Source organism: Strongylocentrotus purpuratus, unplaced genomic scaffold (assembly GCF_000002235.5).
Source record: "Strongylocentrotus purpuratus isolate Spur 01 unplaced genomic scaffold, Spur_5.0 spur5_scaffold_10, whole genome shotgun sequence".
Lineage (NCBI taxonomy): Eukaryota > Metazoa > Echinodermata > Echinoidea > Camarodonta > Strongylocentrotidae > Strongylocentrotus > Strongylocentrotus purpuratus.
The window spans coordinates 18,984,904-19,012,613 of NW_022145595.1; the positions used below are offsets into that span (position 1 = coordinate 18,984,904).

Consider the following 27,710-nt stretch of genomic DNA (forward strand, 5'->3'; position numbering starts at 1 on the left):
CGACCATTTACCCATGTCAGGCCTGTCACCTGACTTGAACGGAGACTTGTGATTGGATGTTGACTCAATCAGCAGCAAGCTCAGTGCCTGGCCTGGGCGCTTGATCATCAGAAGATATAGAGATGAGAGGGCATAGGTTGGATTAACATTCTTCTTCTTTTATTCTTTATCTTTAAAGGGCTATGCATGTAGCCTATCACGAAGAACTTAAGAAAGATATCCAGTACCATTCATGACTCTTAATCCTTGTCTGAATATTAAAAATGTGTCTATATTCAATTGTCTGCTCCTTTTTCCTCCTGCGTCCTCTTTTTGTTTTCTTCTCTCTCTTTTTTGTTTTGTTTTTTTTTGTTTTTTTTGGGGGGGGGGCCACCGTCCCCCCTGGCTACACGCCTGCTTAAAAACAGTTTACACACCTCAATCATCATTGTCGTATGTATAGGATAGACGCTAGAGAAAATCTACATTAAATGTAGATTTTCTCTAGCGTCTCGGAGGGCGGAGATGCAGGCGCGGATCCAGGATTTCTTAGGGGAGGGGGCCCAATTTTTTTTTTTTTTTTTTGCTCCCGAAAACTTGAAAATCGTGCCGGCCGAAAAGTCGCTCATTTGGGGGGGGGGGGGGGGTAGTGAGCACTTTTTGTTTGTTTTTGGTCCTCGAAAATTTAAAAATGTGCACCGACCCCCCAAAAAAACGTTTTTTTCCCAGAAGGGGGGGGGGCAGCCCCCCCCCCCCCTCGGATCCGCCACTGCGGAGATGAGTTGATGTACCATTGTAGTTAGCTAAGGGAGGGGGGAGACTGTGTCTCGCCACAGTGAAGGATTGTGAATTTTTAAAACAAGTGGAGATCCACGGGGGGAGGGGGAAGGCTCACTAGTCACTACCCCCTTCCAATACCCCCCCCCCCTCCCGTTAAGCAAAAAAAAAAAAATGCATACGATCTCCCTCCAAGCATTTCCCCAAAGTTGACAGTCTTGTATTTGTATTGGTATGTTGAGTCGAAATAACGGTCTGCGCGATTTTCAGGAGGGATTAGAATATAGCAGCTGCATGGTCAATGGCAGGGGGTTATCTCATCGTCAAATCAGCTCTCTATTAACTTAAGAAAAAGAGGACCATGGGGGACAAACGGCCCCCGCTTAGGCATTGTTTGATATTATAGAGGGCGCAAGTAGCTATAAGTAGTGCAATGGGTCTTTAAAATATTGCATGAAATAATTTTTGTATGAAATATATAGTCTATATAATATATATTTATTTTAAGTAGGGTACTTAAAGGACCTTACTAGCATACAGTTATATTTCCCAATCAAAGACTCTGAATACTTATTGGCCAACCAGTTAAAAATCGATAAGAGGGGGCGGTGGATCAACCCCCCCCCCCAAAAAAAAAAAAAAAAAAAAATCTAGAACCACTCCTGGTTTGGGGGTGCAAACATACTGAATAAATATATGAAATGCGTACGACTCACGGTTATGTAATCCCTTGGACAACACACCCCTAACTGACCCCTCTATTGATTGCCGGCGTACCTGGATCCTGCATGGAGGTCATTGCTCATTGAATTTAAAGGTAATACAAAGTTTTGGGAAATTTCGAAAGTTAGGTAGATAGTGATTCTTTACAATTTTGATATATTTGGATGCCCCTGTGGATGTATTATAAGCACTAGAAAATTTAGCCCCTAAAACACTTCTGTTTTCGAGAGAAATCGAATATAAAAATTTACCGGTGCTCCCGGTAAATTTTGATAAATTTCAAATAGCGCCTACGGCCGTACAATGGTAGCTGCGACCATGAAATTCTCAGAATATGTAGTTGTGATAATAATTTCCAAACGGGAATAGCAAATCAGTCGATTTCAGTCAAGAAACATTGTTTTATAGCTTAATTATTACCTTGACCTTGAGAGGGAGCTATACAACATAAAGAGTTTATTATTTACAATTTCATAACTTTAGACTCGATTTCAACCGCGACAACGATCACTGAATATTGTAGGATCGCAAATGCTTCCAATATAATTATTCATTTAAACCAAATTTATGACCCCCTTACCAAAACTTTGTATTACCTTTAAGCTCATCCGCGCGCTGCTCACTGTGAATTCAAGCGTTGCAAAGCCCGGCCCCCCCCCCCCCCACTCAGTGTTATTCAGGGTACGCATATGCTCGTACCCTTTTTTTGAAAGCACCCCCTATCTGAGGACTGCCAACATTTCCGAACCCCCCTTTCGCGGGCTTTTCGCGTGCTTTTCCTGCCTTGGAGACCCCCCTAAATCAGGAAAAATGCTCAATGTACCCCCCTTAATTCGGAATAATTTCTCAGGAGTCCAAAGAGATGAGAGAAAAAAAGAAAAACACCCCCTTTTTAAAGAAATCTCCGGGTGAAAAGTCAAATACACCCCTTTTTTTACAATTCTCGGGCCGGACTTTGTCGCACGAAAAGTACCCCTTTACCGGACATTTTGGCAACACGCATGCGGTCATTCCGACCTCTGAGTGGGGGGGGGGGGGGGCCGGGTTGCAAAGATCAATTTGTATCAAAACCTGTATATAGTTCTACTTTACAGCTCCATGGTTCTACCAACAATCTACTAGGTTTTCTTACAAAATCCTGAAACAATATTTACGAGCAGATAACAGAACTCTAATCAAAGACGTATAGGCCCATGCCCAGAAGAGGTCTAAACAACAAGTTGATCCTCCAAAGTTTGTTTTTACTTTTAGCTGCCACGCCCTCTTTCCCTGAATCCATGGTGTGTTTTTGACGGGTAACGTTTAGCTGCCACGCCCTATAGAGAAATAGTGTCCGTCCTACGATCCAGAGATCAATGTATATGCTATAATTATGGGCAGTGGAACAAGTGGGAAAACTCGGAAGGTGGGACTTTGGGGGGGGGGGGGGTAATAATGGTACTTACAAAGACTTGGAAGAAAATAGTCCTACAATACCATCACTGGTCACGATTCAATATATAAAAAAATCATAATTCTTTTTTTCATCGATGATTTTTTTTCTTTTTGTGTGATGAAACTGTTTATAAGTTATTCTATATATGCCTACGTTATCGTTTCTTCCTGGATACTAAACTTAAAGTGCATAGGAGTAGCAGGTTGACTGGGAAGCATACATATACATTTTTTTTCACAATTTCTCATAATAATCTCAGTCTCATTGCCATCCTATCCCATCTACACCGCAAAACCGACTCTACACCAATTCCAAACGGACCGATATTTGGCCATTTGGAGTAATTTTTGTTTTTAGTTTATTTATAAATATTTTTCCACTCAAAACAAAAGAAACAAATATGTTCGAAATAATAATATTTTTCCACAAATAAAAAATACAACATAACTTTTACAAAGAAAATATGAAAACACTATATTCTTATCAATCGTGTAAAAAAAAAATCGCTTGATTTTAGAAATGAGATTATATTACAATTATTTTAGAAATGAAACTCTTACTAGTAATGTAATTCTGTGTTCGGTCTCGTTTGTGTGATTGAAGTACAGTATTAGCTTGCTTGGTACCGCCACGTATAGCTAAGTTTATCACTAAGTCTATTTTTGGGCACAGGGGGTCAGTCGTTAGTCATGTCAGTCGAACTCTGTATGTAGAGAATCTGAAGGCACAACAACAAGTATCTAGGCCTACCACCAAATATTTCCCGACAATTGCAACGCATAACCGGTTTGAAATATTATCCGATAACACGAAATCAGACAACAGTGCCAAGAGTGTATCAATGCCAATGAAAGATCAACTTCATGAATACAAGGCCAAGCACCTGAAGTTGTTCTCCAAAACCAACATCACCCATCCTGAAGTTCTCTCTGATGACGCAACTGATGACAGCGACGCAACTGTTGACAGCGACGCAACTGATGACAGCTCAGGCCGATCTTTGTCAACACCTACTAGTATTACTTCTACTTCACCAACATACCATGAGCAGATAGAGGGATACCGCCACCGACATAGTGTGATCCGTAACAAACGAGATGTAATTGTGGTCGGTGATTCCATGATTAAACACATTGACGGAAGACATCTCTCCCGCATCAAGAACGTGAAGTGCGTCTCTATTCCCGGTGCAAAAGTGAGAGACATCTTCACCTCTTCACCTTGCGAGTTTCTCAAGCCAGAGGGAGAACTGATCATCCACGCTGGCACCAACAACATCTCTGAGGGTGCTGGTGAAGTTTGCCACCAAATCACAGACCTCGGCAAGTCTGTTGCTGCCGAGGGGTTTAACGTCTCAGTCTCTACGATCATCCATCGTAGAGGGGAGAGTGAAGCGGACAAGAAGCGGGTTGATGAGATCAACTATCTGATGGAGTTGGCAGCCAGCGAGAACAGATGGGGCCTCATCATCAACAATGATATCAGCGAGCAGCATCTCGGGCGTGATGGCGTTCACCTCAACAGAGCCGGTCAACGAATCTTGGCAGGCAACCTGAAACACCTCATCAACAGTGCTGACCAATCGACAACACGAGGCCATGGCTGGACTCAACGGTCGTCCGATCAAGTTACAGGCAGTGAACCTGGAGCAAGGCGGCATCAAGCCATCTACCGAGAAAACCAGAGTCTTCATTCTGATGAGGAAAAAAGCAGCCCCGTAAAGTCCTACGCCGAAGCTGTTTCTGGGAGATCTTTGGATTTCAGTGCAGTCAAACAGAGGTCACGACTGAAACCAGCCTTCAGACCATCCAAGGTGAACATGAAAGACTGGGCGAATTATCTTCAATTTGTAAGAAGGGTATTGAATTAAGTGAAAGTTTGACAAAATCTAGTGATGATCCGAAAATTATAGTTGACGGTCGAAAATATAAGTTCCCTTGTGGGAACTGTGATAAGCCAGTCAAATGTAATCAACACGGCCTTCTGTGTTCTTATTGTAAAAAATGGTTTCACACTAATTGTCAAGCTATCAGGTTTTCAGAGTACCACAGGTTATATTATGAATGCCCTGATGAGAAGTGGAATTGTTTAACATGTTGTCTGCCATCTTTTTGTGAATCAATATTTACTGACGATTGTTTAGAGAAAGAAAGCCAAAACGAGGATAGTCTAAAAGAAAACTATTTTAAGGTAACGCGCGTTACACCTGAAAAGCAAGCGATAGCAAGAATAATTCAGCCAAACCTCAAAGATGAAAACACTTCTCTTTTTCAAGAATTTGAAGAAAAGTTTAAAATTAAAGGTCTTCATTTTTTACACCTTAATGTGAGGTCTATTCTAAACAAGATATCGGAACTTAGAATTCTTTTTAAAAGAAAAAGGCTGTCTATTATTGCTTTCACTGAAACATGGTTAAACAATTCCATAAATGATGAAGAAATTGAAATAAACGGATATAAAATCATACGCCATGATCGATCCTCTGGCTCTGGAGGTGGTGTATGTTTCTATATCAAAAATGATATTGCATTTAATATTATGGATGCTATAAGTACTGGAGATACGGAATCCCTGTGGATAAATTTGCTTATACCAAGATCAAAACCAATTGTTGTTGGCGTTCTGTATCGACCTCCGAAAAACAATTTGTTTATCGAGAAATTGTCCAATATTCTTGATACATTAAAGAAGGATGACGAAATAATTCTTTTAGGAGACATGAATATTTGTCTTCTTCGCAAATCGCCACTGGCTAAAAAATATATTGACTTGTTGAGTCTTCATGGGTTTAGTCAACTCATTAAAGAGGCAACACGCGTTACACCTACATGTTCTTCTCTATTGGATCATGTTGGTTGTACCAAAGAAAATAAAATAAGTCAAAGTGGTGTCATTGATCTAGGTATTAGCGACCATTATTTTACTTTCTGTACACGGAAAAATGTTAGACTGGCTATAGGTCATCACAGGACTAATGATATCAGATCCATGAAAAAATATACAGAAGAGTCTTTCAATCTTCAACTATCTGTTGTTGATTGGTCACGAATAACTGACTGTACAGATGTAAATGAGGCATGGTCAATATTTCAACATGTTTTTATCTCAAATTTGAATATGATAGCGCCACTGAAACGGATAAGAATAAAACAAAGATCAGAAACTTGGGTGACTAAAGATATTCTTTCCCTAATTCAAGAGAGAAATATAGTATACAAAAAATGGAGGAAAAGAGCAAAAGATGAGAAGCTCTATAAAAGATACAGAGTATTAAGAAATATGGTCCAAAGAGAGGTGAAAAAGGCTAAACTCGTTTACTTACAAAACAAGATAGAAGAAAATAAACAAGATTCGAAAAAACTTTGGCAGAATCTAAAAAGCTTAGGATTGAAAAATAAGAAGCGAAAAGAACAAGAATCTGTCATTAAAATTGATGGGAAATTATGTCATGATAAGATGGCCATCGCTGATGAATTCAATTCTCATTTCACAAATGTGGCTGCCAAATTAGTAGACAAACTCCCCCCTTCCAAAGACTTTTTCAGCGCAGACAATGATTGTATTCGTGACTTTTACGAAAGAAAAGGTGTACGTGAAAACAGCTTCGAGTTATTACCAATCAGTGAACAATTTGTTTTCAAAGAGTTACGTAAGTTGAATGTATCAAAAAGTACTGGGTTAGACTTGATTCCAGCTAAATTTCTAAAAGATGGTGCGAAGGTTTTATTTAAGCCTCTAAGTTACTTAATGAACCTATCTATCTTGACGAGTACTTTTCCAGAGGATATGAAAATAGCAAAAGTGACTCCACTTTATAAAAAGAAAGATAAAACTGATGTTAGCAACTATAGACCTATTAGTGTTTTAAGCGTAGCATCAAAGATTCTAGAAAAATCGGTCTGTGTTCAAATTGAAAGATACTTCAAAGAAAAGGATATAATTTATGAATTTCAATCTGGTTTTCGACATGATTATTCGACTGAAACATGTCTAATTCATTTGACTGATTATTTGAGGAGAGAAACTTCCCAAGGGCGCTTTGTTGGTATGGTGCTTCTTGATCTGCAAAAAGCTTTTGATACAGTTAATCATTGCGTCTTATTGAAGAAGTTACAACTAATGGGTTTTGATAAGGGAAGTTTAGATTGGTTTAGATCCTACTTATCTAATCGGCACCAAGTAGTGGCCATTCATGATATTCGTTCCAAACTAATGCCTATAACTTGCGGTGTTCCTCAGGGAAGCATTTTAGGCCCAATTCTATTTTCAAGTTATATAAATGATATGTGTATTTGTATAAAAGACTTCAAACTATTATTGTACGCAGATGACAGCGTACTACTCTATTCAAATCCTGATCCTAAATATATTGAGGAAAAGCTCAGTGAACAGCTGTCTACGTGTGTCGATTGGATGACTGATAATAAGCTTTCTTTACACTTGGGAAAAACAGAAAGCATTTTATTTTGTTCTAAAAGTAGTTCTAAAAAGTCATTTGAATTCAAAGTGACACACAATAATCAAGCAATCAAGAGAAAAGGGTCTGTGAAGTATTTAGGCATTGAGTTGGCTAGCGCAATTTCATTTTCATCTTTAGTAGAATCAGTTGTAAAAAAAGCAAATTCTCGTCTGAAATTTTTGTACAGATATCAAAGTTGTATGGATTTAAAAGCAAGACGTACACTCTGTTTTGCTCTTATTCAATGTTTATTTGACTATGCTAACCCTGCATGGTATAGTAACATAAACAAGTCAGATCAAAAGAAGTTGAAGATTATACAGAACAAAATGGTGAGATTTATCAACTGTTCTGGTCCAAGAACTCATGTTGGCTACAGCGAACTTTCTAAAGCTGGTTTTCTTGAAGTCGACCAAAGATCAAAACAACTCGTATTGCATCATGTGCATAAAATATATCATACTAGGTCGAATCATTATATTCGATCCAACTTCGATCTTGTTACTGACGTACATGATTATAATACAAGAAATAGACGATTCAACTTTAACTTACCTGAAAGAGTAGGTAGTATTGGAAATTCGTTTTATTACAATGCCATAAAACATTGGAATTCCCTTCCCAATGGTGTAAAAGAAATAGGAAACTATGATCATTTTAAGAGGAAATTAAAGGAATACCTAATACTTGACAGTCAGAGAAGAGAAGTGAATGACATGTTATATGATTGAAATTTTAATTCTTCTGTCGGTTCATACTTTTTCATGTTGTATATACTTATGTTTTCGTACGTTATAGAAATTCTACAAATTCATCATTATTTTCCTCTTCTTCCTTCTCCTCTTTTTCTTCTTCTCCTTCTTCTTTTTCTTCTTGTACTTAATATCGTTTCTATCATCAGTTTAATGTTGTTATTATTATTATTATCTTTAATAAGTAGTTCTTTTAATTTTCTTATCTGTCTGTAAATATTACTATTTTAACTTATTAATTTTATACATGTCTGTAAGGGACCCCACTGGAAATAAGCTCTCGAGCTTTCGTGGGTTATCCTGTTCAAGCTGATTTTTTTGATCTGTTATTATTGTATATTGTTGTATGTTGAAGCTTGTCGAATAAAAATCAATCAATCAATCGTACGTATGTACCTGCTCACATACTGACAATTGACGCTATATATTCCAGAATCTGGACGGTGTCATTTTTATATCGCAATCTCTCCATCCCCTACCTGCTGCTAGCCGAAGATGGCGTGATCCTCGATTCTATAAAGGGACACTAATTTGTACACAGCGATGGTACGCCAAGCCCAGCCTTTTTTTTTCGCCTGGCGTAGAATTTCGGGGACCACGCAAAATAGATCGCGCGACGTTGGTTGAGATCCAGGGGAGGCGGGGCGTTTTCCAAAGTGTGTGTTAGGGGGGGGGGGGGGGGGGGGGGGGGGGGGGAACCAACGGATATTGTCACTTTCTGGGGGAAAAGTGGGCACCTGCAAATTACAAGGGGAAAACGTCAAAGCATATAAATCCCTATATTCTGATTACATTATCATCATGATTTCAATATTCTCTTTACATGGTCCAAGATGCATCATACTTTGCAGTTGGTGTGAATGGTGTGAATACTCAACTAAGACCTACAGAACTAGGCAAAAAATGTAGCATTTGTGAGGTCGCATTGCGAAATTAAAATATATTTATAAAGAGGAAAAACACAATCCTAATGGGGTTTTAAGCACAATCTCATCATGAAAGACTGAAAAGACCTTAAATAAGTTACACAATAATCAACTATAAGTATAAATGCGAGCAAGTTTTGGGGAAAATTATAGGTATAACGTTGCTCTAAGTCATAATCGACTATAGGGGTGGGCCTAGGCGCGTACGCAGGGGGGGGGGGGGATGTTAAGTTGGTTACCCCCCCCCCCCCGTCAATTTTTTTCTTGAAAAAAATTATACTCCCCCCCCCCCCCCCCCCCCCCCCCCACTCCCCCACTGAGCGAATTATTGGTAAGCGCGATTTTCTGATTTCGGGGGGCAAAAAAAGAGGAAAAAAAGAATTGTTGCTCACTACCCCCGCCACTGAGCGAATCATCGGTCGTCGCGATTTTCTAATTTCGGGGGCAAAAAAAATAAGTGTTCCTCACTGGAAAGGATAAGGGACACGTGTCATAATAAAGTGACACTTATCTAAGATGAAAAGGGGCACTTATTAGAAGGGCAGTGTCACGTCTTAAAAAGAGAAAAGGGTCCTTATCAAAGTAAAAGTGGATGAAGGGGGCGCTTATCAGAGATAGTTAAGGGGCACCTATTACGTATAAGAATGTGGAACGGGCACATAAAAAGAAAAAGGGGCCACATAAAGTTAAATAAGTATGGGGCGGCACTGAACTGACTATACCCCCCCCCCCCCTCCCCGGGCGTTCCGCCTCTGTGGAGATTAATAAAAACAAATTTTAAATCGGTCAGATTCTGGACCATATAAAGGCATAGGATCTTTCTTTCTTCTTTCATATCAGTTCCGTAAATCATTATTCATTATCTCATCTTGTACTTTTCAATCATAATATTTGCGTCGACAGATTATGAAATTTTGCTTTCCTTGAATTTACTGCCCGTGGCGCTATCACATAGGACTTCATGCAGTGCCTGTACCTTTTGAAGTACATTTGTAAGAAAATTGTGTTATTATGAAAAGGACTAGGCCTCCCTAGGCCTATGTCTATTTGTCATCGCAATACTTTTTTTCCTTTCGTTCCTACAGCCCTACATCAACCTCACTCAGACATGTAAATTGTTCTTGAGGTATAAGAATGTTTCTTTCTTTTTTGTAGAAATCATTTTGATCTTAAATTAAGTCCAATATTCAACATTGTGTTGCGATGAATACTTGTAGTATTAATACTACTACACCGAAGTTTCTGTCTCTTTCGTTCGTAGCCTCTGATTTGATTTGGGCAGGGTCTGTGTTGGCAAAATTGTGCTCGGATCGGAGGCCAAGCAATTTTTCATGCATATTCATCTTTCGCAGCCTCATGAATATTTATAAGGAACAGCTTGATCTTTGCTATTGGATCACGTCACGCGGTCGAAGTTTCGGTCGTAGATTTTAACTTTTCTTCAAAATATTAGCCTAAATAAAGCCAAATTTCATGGAACATCATGAGTTATGGACCAGATTGCGGCTAATTGCTGAATGACATGCCGTCATATATCGACTAGCTAGGTAGGAAGGCCAGTGTCTGAAGCACCGCTCACTCTTCACATCAGTCTTCAGTCCCATATGCTACATTCTGTGTTCGTAGGTATTTTTTTCCATAGGCTACACGATAACAATTAACATAGAAATTCGGATACCCTACCATAATGTTAGCTGTAGAAGTAAATTGTGATTTTATTGTTTGCGATAACGTTGATACAGGTAGGCCTATTGAATATTGTATAATGCAAGTGTTAGTAATCATTTGGTGGATGAAAAGTTAAATTTTACGCTGTTTTGTGCGATACACTTTGAAATCGGTCAACGACAAGGGTTAAGGCCAGGATGAAGAAATTAAAATAAAATCTGAGAAAGTGAGATTTTGATACCAGAGGCAGGGCCAGGGTGAAACTGATTTCCTTATCTTCCAATAGGCCAGTTTCGGCGGTTACGTAATGCGCGGTTACTGTAACCAAGCCCGACAAGCTTTGTCAAATCACCATTTTGAATCTGTGCATTGTGTATTAGACTGTCGGTTCTTGCCGTTAAATTGCATTCATATCTTTCTATCAAAACTGCGTGTATATAGACCTATATGAATTTCTGTTTTGGCCGGAAATGTCTTTCAACTTGCCATTCATCAAGCTGAGTTTCAGGCAGCTGCAATATTTTCTAAGAAAAAGAGGAGTTTCGACTTAGGCCTGAGTCATGTCGGGATTTTCATAAACCGGGTCCCGACGGCCTTGCACCGGTCGGGACCCGGTGTCCCGAAATCAGCTCGCAGGATTTGTCACTTGCCTCTATAAAAAGCGCATATCATCAGTATGTCCCTTAAAAGTGACATTTTTATCAGTCAAATAAATCAACACATGCATACCTCGGCACAGATTGGAATATTCTTCCATTTGACATTATATTCATCCATGATTGGCGATGTTTAGTGCCATTATCGTGCCTCTAAAAGTAAAAAACTCGAGCAAAAATATAAAGACTACAATCGAGCCGCCATTTTGATTTATGCAGGTTGAATAAATCTGGTCAAAAATATGAATGTTAGAATAATAAAACAGCTTTCTAAAAAATTCTTCTATACAATATACCGATCATATAATATTTTAAAGGCAAAAATAAATATTTATCTCTTATTTTAAACATCGCATGCTTTTTTTTAAAAGCTGAAAATTACTTGGTAATCACAAGAAGTTTCGATACGAATAGCTGTTGCAAGGCAAGTTCAGACTAGTCTCGGAAAAATGCGCAGTGCTCCTCGTTATCTGTAATGCGTGCCAGAACGAACCCAAACAAAGACGTGATCGTAACGAGAAAAAAATCATTAAAAACTACGAGAGCACAATTGGAAAGATATACTGCTCAAAATTACCATAATCAGATACATAACTTGGACAAAGAATTCAATAATCGCCCAAGAAATGCCAGAGAAATTGTGATAATCGAGGAGTAACTGGGTACATTTTTATCGCAAGGGGCCTGCTGCAAATACTCGAATCCTTTGTTATACTGCTTTTTACCGTAGAGGGCGGTATTTGCCTCGTGTTCAATTTAAACACGTTTAGATATATTGCAGCAGGCCCTTCCGATAATGATTGTACCTATAGTAACTCATTAAATATCACTATTTAAGTGGCTTTTCTTGGACAACTATTGTATTCTTCCTCCAAGTTATGTATCTGCTTACGATAATTTTGAGTAGTTGTCTTTCCAATTGTACTCTCGTAGTTTTTAATGATTTTTTTTCTCGTTACGATCACGTCTTTGTTTGGGTTCGTTCTGGCACGCATTATAGCTAACAAGGAGCACTGCGCATTTTTCCGAGACTAGTCTGAACTTGCATTGCAACAGCTATCCGTATCGAAACTTCTTGTGATTACCAAGTCATTTTCAGCTTTTAAAAGAAGCATGCGGTGTTCAAAATCAAAGAAAAAATATATATTTTGTCTTTTAAAAATTATTCGATCGGTATATTGTAAAGAAGTACTTTTTAGAAAGTCGTTTTATTATTCAAACATTAATGTTTCTTTCAACCTGATTTATTAATTCTGCCGAGAGACCCGGCCAGTACAGTAGCTAGCTAGCAGCTGGCAACAACAACCCCATGGGGCGAACTGCTTTGCAACCCATATTTATATCAGCAGTTCGGATTGATTCTGGATGAGCTAGAATACGATTGGTAACAATTAAATACTTAAGTTTTAGGGTGGACTGATTTTAGTGGTGTGCAAAACTGCAATTTCTTACATATTTCATTATTTTTTTTCGGAGCACCGGTTCTCAAAAAACGAAACCGGGACCCGACGGCAACGGTCGGGTCCCGGTGTGATCGACCGTACCGACTCAAGCCTATCGACTACGGTATACACCCGAGAAAAGACTCGTTAAATTAGCGTCCGCAGTAGCGGACTAGCCTGCCCGTAGCCCCTGACCTACGGGGTCCGTGTCACTCGGTAGACGTGACTGTATGGGGAAATTACAACGGGCAGGATTTTCGTTAAGTGAACTGGTTACATACCTCCCTTAAGTTTGACGATATTCCTGACTTTGGGACCTATGACATATTCAATTATCTAGTAGAGAATATGGCGGACCATGCATTTATGATCGTCGAAAACTGAAGGCTTTTAAGAGTTTTGAAGACTTTCGATTGATATTTCCCGATGGCCATAGATTATGTGGCCTGGAGAAACCGAGTACAATCCCCCCTCTAGTAAGCTCTCGGCAGCTCATGATAGCGACTCGTGACTACATTATACAGGTCAAACCGACGCAAAAAGACCAACTTGAACAAAAATAAAAAATATATAAATAATAAACAAATAAAAAATAGAAGTCTAGACTAGATCTAATAGAAAATGTAATAACAATTTTATTTTTAGACCTCTAAATGTTTTTTTAAAATAATAATAATTGCTTCTTGAAGTTGAATAACGAAGGTCCGGCATAATAGTAGTCTAATACTATTAACTTTTATTTTATGAAAATCAAACTTAATTCCTAATCTTATTCTAAACAATAAAATTATTCATCATCCTGATTCTTCTTCCTTGCCATCATAAGGTTTTTTTTTTATTATTAGGCCTACTTTTATTATTCACTTTTTCCATTGCTCTATCATTCTTTTTCCTTGTTCATTCTTTTTCTTCATTTTTTCCGTTCAAAATTATTTTTTTATCATTATTCATCATTCTTATTCTAGCTCTCTGTCATCGGACGATATTATTTTATAAATATTATTTTATCAACAAAGACCTTATATATATATATTATTATATTATTACCTTTATTGTCATTATTTCTCGTTGCTTTTGTTAATAATATTGATTCTGCGGTCAGTGCTTGCTTCTCGTTAGCCGTTTCTCGTCCGCCTTGAAATAGTCCGTATCGAGGCGTTTCACAAACATTTTTTAATCCGTAAAATTGTTTTCATTTTGAAAATGTGAATCGCGCCTACACGAACACGAACATGTGGTACGCGCGCACGCTTCTGCAAGCAGAGGTGACTGTGTGTGCGAACGAGTAGAAAATAGTTCATCACTTCTTTCATTTCTACGTCCAAATTTGTACTCAGATTCAAGCTAAGGTAAATGCAAAATTGAATGGAAATTACCGATATCGGCTAGCTAACTTATATTTTGGTGCTTCGCTTTCTGTTTCATCACTGGCTATCAAGCCAATGTCGCTTGTATCATCGACCTCGTTTTTCTTCTTTTTGAGGGGGTATCGTGCGCTGCCTGTTCCGGGGACTTGGCCGAACAGGTTTAGCTGCAAGATGTGAATCGCTAGTTCTGTACCAGCAATGCTTTTCTATTATTCTTGCCTAAGACTCAGCGATTTTAAAGATCAAATGTATGAAGAACAAAATCACATCTCAAAGATATTTATTATTCAAGTTCGAAACTGCCTCCTTTTTCTTCTCTCTCTCTCTCAAAATAGCGAAAACAAACGATACAATCACACCTAGCGAACACAGTCATGTATGGTATGCACGCAGAGTGTAGTCTGCTACGCACCGCGAGTTCTTTGCTTGTCCGACCCTCCGATTACGTAATGCGATTTAAAGGTCTCTGAATACATTACGAAACTGGCCTATTCTACGTGTTCCTTATGCTAATTAGTGAAGGTGTGATTAACATTACAAAAACGCTGACCTCTACTCTAGTAATTTATTGTGAGAGTTTGCGATGTTGGTTCTGGCTGAAATGCAAAAAAAAAAATGAGTTCGAGTTGCCAATTACTCTTTCTCATTTCATTTTGTTTCTCCCTCCCCCCCCCCCCCCCCCCCCCCCCCTCCCTAAAAAAAGGCTGGCTTAGGGATCTGATTTTGAAAAAAAATTGACCAAAAAAGACGATGGACTGTGTATACCTTTGCAGTGTCCATGATGAAGGTCTCATTTAATGACGGTATGGTGGATTTAAAAATTGCATGAGTTGAAATAATACTTATGAATTGAGCACTAGGAATATACATGTAGACAAAGGCATGGTAGGATGTAAAGATCTATATTTCAATGTTTTTCTATTTCTTACATAGTCTTGTTCTTGATTCCAGAATATGAATAATTATTGATATGAGATTTGACATTTCATTATCATCACGTTTAATCTTTATTAGTATTTCATGTTGCAATGATGCATGGTTTCAATACAGATGAGACTGAAAGCTTCTCAAACTTGATGTTTTACCTCTGTTTTTTCAGGTTTTAACATCTTGAAGTCCATTTCCTGGTAAGATGTATAGTGGAGATGACTGTGAAGAAACGGGGGAGGATGTGGAGTTGGAGCGTTATGGATTGACAGAAGGACAGAACTCGGGATCAGGAGAGTCAGACACAGAGGATGCCCTCTATAGACAGGTTCATTACAACATCGGCAATGACAACAATATTCAAAGCACCGCGCAAGGGGACTCAGAGTCAAATATTGGAATAGAGAAAAGCCCACCAGCTGTAAATCCCGGAAATGGCGACAATGGTGAGACTAGTTTGGACACTGCTGACTTTCTGGTTGCTTCCGATAACGATGACGACGATGATGATTTGGAGAATAATTGGAGAAGAGTAGGAAATGATAGTAAGTACAACGTGAGCTTCAGAACTAAGACCAAACATGGTATTGCAGACATACAAAGTAGCCGGAAGAAGAAAGCTGTTTTCATCGTGAAGGATGATTCAGGATCTGATGTAATTTTCTTAGATGTGAAAACCAAAGCCCAAGAGATAAAATGTGAAGAAAAGGTGAAACAGGAAGAGGGGAACCCTAGGAAGAGATCGTGGAGGAAAACATCCGATGATGATGAGGATAGGACAAAGGTCACCAAGATAGATCGGACTAGATTTTCCTCTGCACGTCAGGCTACAGAACCTTCAGCCACCTCGTCCAGAACTTCCAAGGTGGTGGTCATTGCTGATGACTCTTCGTCAAGCTCTGTTGTGGTGTTGGACTCGTCGGAGAGAAGCGAAGAAGACGTTGCGAAACCCAAACAGCGTCCTCTAAAGGATGGCGGTGAGTTCTTCCTGGATAGCAAAGGTATGGCCTTAGAGGATGTCCACAGGGAAAAGGACAGCGCTGAGCTGGGGTGGAAGGCGGAGCGGATGAAGACCAAAGCGATGTTAAAGGAAGGCGTCGAGATCATCGACCTCAGCAGTGGGGAGGAGGACTGCATGGTCATTGGGTCGTGCAGTGAAGAGGAAGGTTTGCACGTCCACTTTGAAGGAAAGGGAGATCAGACTTTACCTGATAAAAAGGTATGGGATCTTTTCATTGGTTTTCATCACCTCTTGTCACTTTTCATATTTTGTGTTTACTTGAGCAGTGCCAGAATAGCTACAGTTGGTTGTCTACTTTATCCCAAATCTTTCTCTATACATGTATGTGTTTTTGACTTTGATTGTAGATTTTATGTATCCCTTTGATTTCTTTGAACAAAACCATCACAACAGGGTTAGAAATTTTTCTATGATACTAACTCAGAGTAGAATTTTAGGTCAAAGTTACCATAGCCACTGAAATTAAAATCAATGACTTTTAAAATATCTGAGTAATAAGTTATAATTGACGTGACTACATCTCTTCATTATTATTTTTTATTTTATTACAGAATAAGTGAATGCTTTCTTTGGATTAAAAAAAATGACAAAAATTCAAATTCATTCACATTGGCAGTCTAATAAATAAATTGCTGAGAATGCCATAATAATCAACAATATTTATCATACTGTTACATTAGAAAATGATTTTTATTTTGATCGTTAGAAATTCGAGTATGATACATGTTTGTTGCATAACAGTGGCATTGACATTTAAATTGTAAGACCAGCTGTTAACTCTTCCAGGATCACAGTGAAAAAAATTGAGTGGTACAAATTTGTTTAACTTTGAAACAAAGTAGACAGTAAATTCATTAAAACCACTTAAGTTTGAAATGTGAGATCCAATTTGAAAAGTAATTGATTTTCTTTATTCTAAATGCTTCTATTTCACAGGATACTTCTAGGATAAGCAAGTGGAAAGGCAGAGAGAATGTAGCACCGGGCCGTTACTTTGTGCAGTCGAGACAGAAGCACATCAGGTGTCATAACTGCAATGAGATGGGGCACCTTAAATCAGAATGTCCAAAGCCTCTTCATATTCCCGCATGTGTACTGTGTGGGACAAGAGGTATGTATTTTGTTTGTTTGTTGTTTTACCTGATTGCTATTAAGGGGATTGATTGCTTAACAATGTTAAATCTGAGATGCACGGCCCTACGTGTTATTAGTGTCTGTGATATGGTGTAACATTGAAGACCTAAAAAAATTGCGCTTCAAAATGATCAAGAAGTGCCTCAAAAAAGTAAAAAATCTTTGAGTGACCGGTTTTACCATACTCGTTTTCCCCAATAGACTGTAGTGTTATGAAAACCGTTTGGCAAACGCAAAATTTGGTTTTGATTTCCAATCATAAATATCTTGATAATCAGACAGGCGATCAGCTTGTAAAAGTCATGATGTTCCTGACTGACCTAAAGGTTTATAATTATCATTGCAGCATGAGCTAAATCCAGGATTTTATTTCAGAATCTGAGACAAAGTTACCGGATCCCTTTAAATTTAGTCACCGACTTGGAAACCCTGAACCGCTGAGGAGCATGTTCTAATGATTGTGTTTTCTTTGGATAGGTCACACTGACCGAAACTGCCCTGATCAGCTCTGCTTCAACTGCTCCATGCCCGGTCATCAGTCCAGAGCTTGCCCGGTCAAGCGACACATCCGCTATGCCAGGTGTACCCGATGCCAGATGCAGGGACATCTGCGGAAGGTATGACCAGGGACCCCTTTCACAAAGCCTTTTTTCAATGACAAATGACTAAAATCAGTGACAAATCTGCTGATAACCAATCAGAAGCAAAGATTTCAGTAACTCATAACAAAAACTGTCATTTGTCACTGATGAAAAGTTTTGTGAAACGCTTCCCAGAACCCTGTTTGATAAGAATTGCAATAGATGTGGGCCCTGTAACACAGAGCTCAGTAATTGGTTGTGCAATGGATTAATTAATCATAGGCCTTCAATCAATTGATTGGACATTATAGTCAATTGTAAAATTGCAATCAAACTAATCTTTGTGTTATGGTGCCCATGATTGATCAATGGCAAATTTGCAATCTGTTTGCGATTGATATCAATTTGGATTGATTTGACCTAATTGGTAACTACCATGGAAACCTTGATTTTGATTGGCTGTTGAGTCCTGTTACCATGGTAGTTGTCATACATGGCAAAGTTACCATCAATGGTAAGTTTAATGCAACGGGCCCTAAGATGTTAACCATCAAGTCTGATTAATACCTGCGTGTATCTGTAAAAACTTAATTACACTCATGCACTGACAAACTTCTTTGTTACATGTATGTATTAAGATTTAAAAACAACCCTAAAAATACGGTGTGTGTGTGTGTTTGGTCAATTTTTTCATTGAATAATTTGTGTTTAATTTTGTTTTCCATAACAGATGTGCCCAGACATTTGGAGACAGTATCATTTAACAGTAAGTTCTTAATTATTTTTAATTTGTGACATTAAAGCTCATGTACATTTTGGGTAGCAAAAAGGAATTGGGAAAGAAACATGTTATGAAATATATTCTTATGTTGTTCTCCTTGTACTATCAAAAGAATTATATGTTCAAAATCGTTTGGTATTCTATCCACAATGTCCTGTGAACTGTAGTTTAAATATCTGCAATGAATGCTAGATAATAGCTCTACAATCCCCTACGCTAGAATCCTTCCACCTAATATAGTTCGTGGCATATCGATCTTGACGCTTTGTTTGGAGACAGCGTGTGTGTAGAGTGTATCATATATACACAGTCCTCATAGGTGTTACACGTGCAGTGCAGGTTGCCGTTATTAGAATTTACCTTCCAGGATTGAATCTACACTATTTTCCACTTCTCATTTGTTTAGTATTTCACTTGAGGGGGAAAAAACTTCACAGCACCTTTGTATTGCTAGTATCTTTCTATTTATCATCTTACATGTAAATAGAATAAATGTTATGATTATTTTTGGAGAACATACCACTTTACATCAGTTTGAATGCCGGTTCAACGGGTTGAGCCATTTCAATGATAAATAATTAGAAATAAATTATATTGCTAATGTAACTGTTGGACAAAAAAAATAACATGTATATTTGGATATTGTTATTAAGAAACCTGTGTTTCAAAGAAATGTTAATTTTTTAAAATCAGCAATGACATGAGATTTCTAATCGTGGGGCTCACCATACTGGAAAAATTCAACAATTTTTAGCAAAGTAGTCATCACAGCTCCTCGACTTGTAAAAGCGAATTTTCTCTTCTTTCGTTGAACTTCCTTCTTTTCTCCATTTGTCCAAATTCTCTGTTCACATTTGCTGCATTTATTATCTTAATGTTTTTGGGAAAAAAGAGAAAAAAAATCTGTTATGCTATTTCTTTTCCACCCTTACATTAGAATGATTTTATTATGTCAATCTCGTATATGTAAATAACAGGTATTTCCCCTTCTACTCCCTGTCTAGACGGAGCATGGCCCCATAGTTAGACCCTCCAGCCAACACCATAGAACCAAGCAGAAAGACCTGTACTGTAGTAACTGCAGCAAGAAAGGCCACAGATATTTTGTAAGTATTGGATCTTAAAGGTACTATGTCCCATTTGCAGGCCAAAAAAATGAAAAAGTTAAATTCCAACTGCATTTGAAAGATAATACTAATTTAGAACTTCCCTAAAAAAGGTGGGGCTTGAAAACGTCTTCAAGTGGGAAAATAACGACTATTAGTTGTCAAATCGACTTTAGGGCTATAGAGCCCAAAAGTAATAGTCTTGATTTTCAGACAATTGTACCGAATGGTCATACGTTTTATGCTGCGCAAAGATTCAATCAGTTTAATCTTGGCCATCACAAGAAGTGGGTTATTGATGTAGACAAATGCTCATGTACCCTTTACAACTCCTTTCATGTATGTTATTACCAAAGAAGAAAAAAAACCAGTCAGTCACTAATAGTGTCTGACAGTGAAGTCTAGCAAGTAAACAGGTTTCCTTGCATAATTTGAATATGAGGACACTGCTAACGTTTAAATTTCACAGATAGGACATACATGACATATTCATAATTCCTGCAAAGTTCTGCAGCATTTGAGGTTGGTTGCAAAAGGGACATAGTACCTTTAAGAGAGAGACGGTATCCATTAATACATTTCTTTGCATGGATCACTTGTTGATGAAGAGCTTGTCTGGAAGTAACAAATAAAATGGATAAATTATATATCAACAGAAGCTTGTAAACCATAGATTACAATAATATCAATTATATGCTATTTTAGTGTCTGGCAGAGGAGCTACTCAAAATCTAAAGCTTTAAAAATTGAAAGTTGTCGACCCACAAACTAGCTATCTGCTTGCCTTGATGACATGATCTTCTGTTGAGTACGCAGATTCACAATTACCTTGCATTAATAAATCATGGCTCATTGCCTTAGCCATACAGGCAAGCAGAATGGGTCTACATGTCATCTTAACTGGAGATTGGAGGGGTGCAGAAAATGAGGTTTTAATTTGCTCTTGTGCAATAGTGAAAGGGAAATGTTTTTTTATACCTTTATATATGTAATCTACATTTAATCAGCTTTTCATTGATATAAAGTTGTATTTGCATAGGGGTAGGTCTTTAAAGGGGAAGCCAACCCTGATATTAATTTGGTTTTAATATACCAGCAGAAAAATGGCATTTTATAGGTTAGCAGTAAATGAGTGTGAAGAAAGTAAAGAATAGCATACAGCCTTGACCAGTTAGACTTTGGTTATGTGCAGGCCTTATTCTTTGTGAGCGTGAGCGTGTGCGTGTGTGTGTGTGTCTAATTGGGTGTTTACAGATGTGTATCAATCAGATATGATTATTTACGTCTGAGGACCGACCTTTTAACGTCACCATCCGAAAGACGTGACTCTGTTTCGATCCTGCATCGTTGGCCGAATCAGTTTGTAACTTCCATTGTTAGCTGGATTACAGGCGCATTGCATTGTCTAGTCTACTCCCAAGTCACTTTTATGTTTAATTTAGAGTGAATTTAGACTTGCAGTATCTATTTATGGAAATAATTTGAAGCTCATGTCATAGTACAGTATAGTATTGTGACATAGAACTCATAATACACAGAGCAAAATAGTTTTTGATGGTTGGTATACTTTAATGTTATTGTTATCAGTCAAACACAGAATGGCAAATTTATGACTTACCTTTCTAGCTCCTCTCCCATTTTCTCTTTTACAAAAAAAAGCAATTAGAAAAATATTTAGACAGTTCTATAAGGTGCATTTCCCCATCACTAAAACTCCAGGTGACCTTTAGCCTTTCTCACTATGGTATATTTTTGATGTGTCGTTGCAGGACTGCCGCTCCGGGAGGTTTGACGAGTTTGTTGTGTTTACGTACGACAAGGTGTGCCTGTATGACAGGAAGCACATCGGGAAGATGGTGTACCCAGCCGAGAACAAGAATGCAGAATACCTTAAACTCTGTAGAGAACGCGAAGGTAGGTCTACCTTTTAGAACAGAAGTTTGGGAAGCATTAAAGGCATTTTTTAACAATGTTAAATCTGAGATGCATGCTCTATGTGTTATCAGTGCCTGTGATATGGTGTAATATTGAAGCCCTAAAAAGATTGCGCTTCAAAATGATCAAGAAGTGCCTCAAAAAAGTAAAAAAAATCTTTGAGTGACCGGTTTTACCATACTCATTTTCCCCAATAAACTGTAGTGTTATGAAAACCTTTAGGAAAACGCAAAATTTGGTTTTGATTTCCAATCGTACATATATCTTGATACTCATACAGGCGATCGGCTTGTAAAAGTCATGGAGTTCCAGACTGACCTAAAGGTTTATAATTATCATTGCAGCATGAGCTAAATCCAGGATTTTGTTTCAGAATCTGAGACAAAGTTACCCAATCCCTTTATACAGAGTTCCAACGGTAATGGAAAAACCTGGAAAGTTATAGAAAAATATACTCTTCTGGAAACTCATGGAAGTTGATCAGGGAGGCGGAGGCTTTGAAAAACATGAATTATATATATCACTGTTTGGTATTTGTACACAGTATGGTGGATGCCCCCACCCATACAAACTGGTACTTATCTGGTTATGGAAAAAGGCAAAAATGGGTCATGGAAAGTCATGAAATTTGGTTCTCAAGTTTCTGTGGGAACCCTGATTTAGGTTGTAGCAGATTAGTGTGAATTGAAACCCATTGCCTACAGGAACTGAGCGTTTCCTACGTAAAATCTACAGGAATGCAAGAGTTCGGTAGTCAACAGGTTAGAAGTTTGGAACCTCGTCATTATGCATGGGCAGGGTATTAGTTAGAAAGTGTTTAAATTTTTTTTAACATCCCTTATTCCTCCGTTATTCCCTTATAATCATATTTAAATCTTTTTACCACTTAAAATGACAGCTGAGGCATCACATAAAATGTCCTTGGCCATGTAACACAAAAATCAATCTATTGTATCTCAATTCATGCTTCACTTAATTGTATCTTTCAATGAAGTATATCTTTGTGTGAAACAGAAAAGTTACTGTTGATTGTTTAGATATGATCGATTGGAGAAGATATGATTAATTTTAGGATGAACTTGTAATTTTATGAAATCTGTTAACATTATTATTATTATCTTTATTTTTGTAAGCATGTTTGAATAAAGTATGTTTCTGTACACTTGTGTCCCAGGTGGTGCACCAACGAGTAACACAAAGAAAAATTCAGCAAGTATCACCGAGAAGGATTCAACGACAGTCACACAAGAACCTACAATTAATATCACAAAGAGAGTTTCATCAGGCCTCGCAGGGATTTCAACAACAAGTATCAGAAAGGAAAATTCTCAGCCTCACTCAAATAAAAGAAAGGTACGTGCATGTACTTGTACAGTTGACCACTTCTGTAGCAAAAGCTATAACAAAAAACCTTGAAGCAAAGCGTAGCACAAGTTTGTTTGATTGATATTGCATCTTGTATGTTCCCCAAAGCATCAAACATATTTTATGGAATAAAATTTAGTAACATTAGCTCTTTGATATTGTTAAATCTGAAGTGTGTGTTGATTGGTATGTCATCTAAATTGATTTTAACATACAAAATTTATCTTTGAAAGATACCATACAAACTGGAAATAATTAGAATGCCCAATGTGGCAGAGACCATTAAAATGCTGGATACCGTATTTGCCGGAGTTAAGGCCGCAGCGCCGTAAAGGCCGTACCCCCGATTTTGACATTTCGTAGACAAAAACGAAAAATGTTGTGCTTTTTTGAAGACACCATGAGCAGCAAGCCAGATGGCCGCTAATTTCAGCGCCATAGCTTGGCTCGCGCGTGCTGCAAGGATTGAGGTTGATTTAGCTATGGCAAGAACTTAAATCTAGATCTACCAGCACTGTTTGGTTGGTAAGTTATGAAGTTTATATACGAGATTGATAAAACTTTGCCCTTCATGTCAACAATATAACACAACATTGTTGGTAAGACATGTGTTATTCTAGACAGTTATTCTAGAAATTTCCAGTACCAGTCATTGTAGTCCCATATGTACAAATTTGTGCCGCACCCCGACTTTTTAAAGTTTTATCTTCCAAAAATACTGCGGCCTTTACGCCGGCAAATACGGTAAGCACTATCTACATCTAATCTAGGATTTCAGTATAAACTGTGTTAAACTTGTTACTTATTTTGCTTTCATTTCTGATGTTACAATATCTTGTTCATTCTTTTCTTCTCCCAAAGCTCTCACAGGAAAGAGAAAAAGAGGAAGAACCCATTCAAGAAAAGGAGGTAGAGTTCAAGTTCAAGTTCATCGAGAAAGATCAGACTAGCAAGAAAAAGGTTCTGAACCCTGTCCATACGTTTGTCAGGTCAGGTCTATTCGGCGGGAGGAAGGGTAGATGTTGGGCAAAGCAAGATGAAGATGCCATATTCCCGAGTGAAAGGAACATGGAAGAGATTGTGTGGGCGCCTGAAGAAAAACCAACAAAGGCAGAGAAGAAGGCAGAGAAGAAGGCACAGAGGAAAGCACTGAATCGGCAAAAGAAACAAGAGGCAAAAAGCAAGAGATTGGAGAAGCCGGAGAATGCGGCACAGGATCTTGCCGATGCAAAGCTGATCAAGCATTCAGCAGTCGTAGCTATGAATGCGGTGAAGAGAGAAATCAGAGCAGCACTAATGAAAAAGAAAGAGAAAGCCGCACCTATTCCTAAGGAAGTGACTGCTTTAATGTCAAAGGAACAGAAGAATGCGATAAAGAAGAAAAGGAGATCTAAAGAAAAACAGGAGGTTCAGTTGGCGTTGAAAGAAAGAAAGGAAGCCGATGTAGGAGTAAGGAAGGTAGCTAGGGTGTTTAAAGAAGCGCAGAAGCTTTGCCGAGAGGCGAAGAAGAGGAAAAGAGAAGTAGACCAGGCCAGGAGAGCTCAGTATGTACCTCGAGACAGGCAATATCCTGTGCATCAAGAGCCGGGGTATGCCACGTCACAAAGAGGATTCAACCTAAATAACCGCTTGTTGGAAGGCACTCATCACACTCATCATCAGAATAATCGATGGACGCCGCACCAAGCTGATCCGTGGGACCAACCCTTTCCTCGAAGCAATGCCACATACGATTTAACTAATCGACTGTTCTGCAACTCTCTTGATAGACCATACAGTCCTACCTTTATGGAGCAACCACACAGTAACAGTCCTGGCTTTGTTGATGGCCCAAACAATCATAGCTTTACAGAAAGTCTGCACAGCGGCAGTCAGAGCTTTAGTGGTCCAAAGGGGAAGAGGAAACGGAACAGAAGGAAACGTAAGAACAAGCAAATGGGATCATGAAACAAGCAACACAAAGCTAAAACATTGAAGAATGTTGAGTGAAAATGGGAGGAATTTGGAATCTTCGTCATGAATCCTATATTTTATTTTTTACCGAAAGTGCCTTTTGAATCCTGTTTCTACCTTCTCCCGACATTTTATTCCTGCATTTTAATCTCAATATAATTTCCCTGCGTTGTATCTCGATGATAGAGGAGTTAATGATTTCAGGAGAAAAACAGCGGCAACAAACTATTTTCAAATGTTTCTGGTTATATTTTGATAGTAATAGCTAAAAAAAAAGGAGCAAAAATGAGAAAAGATAACAAAAAAGAATAGATACTTCTTTTTGTATCATGTTATGAAAGATTGTTACCTTCAAAGTCAATGAGAACAATCTTTGGTAGAATTATAAAGATAATTCAATGTTAATGTTCCATAAAGAAAACCAGTTTTAACTTTTCATAATGTTCAAAACTTTTTTTTCTTTCTATAATTCTAGAAAAGTGAAATGATTAGATGATAATTTGCAACTCAGTTCTTTAATAGATTAAGCCTCACGAATTTGACCATCACACAAACTGTTGCAGAAGCAACTCTAAACCCAACCCCATATATTGGAATGAGTATAAGTTAATGTCCGTGAAGCAAATGTCAGGACATTGGGTAGGTCAAACTTGTAAGAAGCAACAACCTGTTTTACCTGAACTGTTTAATTTCTCTTTTTAAGTTAATTAGTTCCATCAACAAGTAATGTTTGAACCAGAACAATATTGCATTTTTTTTGTAAAAACAATTTGAATGCCAATTCCAGTTTAATTTTCATCTTTTGCAGGAATTCAATTTTTTTTTTCTTTCTCCAGTGTGTTTACAACACCAACGTTTTCAACTTTTTAATTACATACATTTTGCTCAATGCTGGATGCATTTGATATGGATATTTTCTACTGATTATTTGTATTAAATTTTAATTTCAAGAATCATTAAAGGTCCAGCTCTCTATCAAACTAGGAGGTGTTATAAGTACAAATCATTATTTAATTTTTACCCCTTGGAATACTTTATTTCATTGTTATGTATTACAAGGACCCCTAGCGTTACATTGTAAAAGATTTGAGATATGAATGAGAAAAAAACTTATGTTAAGTTCACCCTTGTATGGTGAAATTCATACTCACAAGTTCTGAATAAAATTAATTATGCAGCATAAGAGTGTAGTATTCTCTTTGATATGCACTTTGATAAATTATTCTCAAGTTTTCAAGAGAGATGTACAGATAGAAGGGGATAGAGAGAGATGGAGAGAGAGAGAGAGAGAGAGAGAGAGAGAGAGAGAGAGAGAGAGAGAGAGATTTATAGAAAGATAGAGGGAGAGGGACAGAAAGAAAGATGGAGAGAGATATATATATTTATAGAAAGATAGAGAGAGGGACAGCAAGAAAGATGGAGAGAGAGAGAGAGAGAGATTTATAGAAAGAGAGAGAGGGACAGAAAGAAAGATGGAGAGAGCTTGAGAGAAATCTTTTATAGAAAGTTAGAGAGAGAGGGACAGAAAAAAAGATGGAGAGAGCTATAGCTAGAGAGAGAGAGAGAGAGAGAGAGAGAGATTTATAGAAATATAGAGAGAGAGGGACAGGAAGAAAGATGGAGAGAGCTAGAGAGGATACTATAACAACCCAACATTTTGCGGCATGAAGCTTTGTGAATTGATGATAGGTGGCTGTTATTTATCTAGGAACTAATTCAAATGTCAAATATATACATGTCTAATTATATTTTGCCGCATTTAAACTTCACAGCAGAAGTGTACTAGTGATTACGACTTTAATCAATTCATAACTTTCTCATTTTTTGTTCAATTTCATTCAAACTTTCACCAGTCTACTTCTCTGATTTCCTGCTCTCCTCTAAAGTAGTTTGCTATCAAGGTGGGTATTCCCTTTTAGAGAAGGTCGAGTCCTGAGAAAAGAGGTGAAACATAATTTGCGTTTTTTCTTCTTCTTCATCATTTTGCGGTTAGTGTGGAAGAGTATTCCCCCTGTCCCCAAGAGAGTATGGCTCTATTAATGACCTCGTATTAAAATAGATACAACTATATGATTGAAAAAGTAACAGTTAAAATTTGGGGACCACAATTGTTTATAAGACGGGACCAAGAACTCGACTTGATCTTTAATACTCTAAAGCAGGGCTCCCACTTAGCCGAGTTGGAACCTCCAGTTGTGGCGAGCTGGCGCGATCTTATGGCAAGCCGTTTTATTATTTGTTGATATTAATAAATCAATTCTTGTTATCAAGAAATAATTTTATGGTGCAAAGCAATGGTAATTATTAATATCAAGAATTCGATTTCGTGATTTCAGGAATTCGATTTCGTGATATCAAGAATTGAATTCGTGATATCAAGAAATATGTTTTAATGATAAAACTGCTTGCCATAAGATCGCGCCAGCTCGCCATAACTCAAGGCTCCAACTCGGCTAAGTGGGAGCCCTGCTTTAAACATTATTGTGGCGGAATAGGGGGGGGGGGGGTATAATGATAAAACGATTGAGGAATAGAAAGAGGAAGGTGGTATGGGAGGAAGAGGAGGGATATAATGTATTCGTGCAGTGAGAGAAAGGGTGCATATCACTTTGCCACCAACATCAAGTAAACATTCTCAACACATGAGTAAGCTTCCACAATATCTAGTCTTTACAAGCGCTAGATTCTCCTCTCTTTACAACTGGATATTGTAATAATTGTAT

The 27,710-nt window shown here is 38.0% G+C and overlaps 1 protein-coding gene across 3 annotated transcripts; it reads left to right on the plus strand.

Annotated features, from left to right (window-relative positions):
- Window positions 1–119: 119 nt before the first annotated feature.
- LOC100889633 lies at window positions 120–26,172 on the plus strand. 3 transcript variants are annotated; one of them, XM_030979691.1, is made up of 9 exons: window positions 120–136; window positions 15,284–16,330; window positions 17,069–17,243; window positions 17,744–17,883; window positions 18,578–18,613; window positions 19,633–19,734; window positions 21,504–21,648; window positions 22,844–23,022; window positions 23,896–26,172. In XM_030979691.1, the coding sequence occupies exons 2-9, from the start codon at window positions 15,317–15,319 to the stop codon at window positions 24,979–24,981; spliced, it is 2,877 nt and encodes a 958-aa protein (XP_030835551.1). In that variant the 5' UTR covers window positions 120–136; window positions 15,284–15,316; the 3' UTR covers window positions 24,982–26,172. The 3 variants fall into 3 exon arrangements, with proteins under 3 accessions (XP_030835551.1, XP_030835550.1, XP_030835549.1); XM_030979690.1 differs by lacking the exon at window positions 120–136 and adding an exon at window positions 10,406–10,677; XM_030979689.1 differs by lacking the exon at window positions 120–136 and adding an exon at window positions 10,406–10,673.
- Window positions 26,173–27,710: the final 1,538 nt, after the last annotated feature.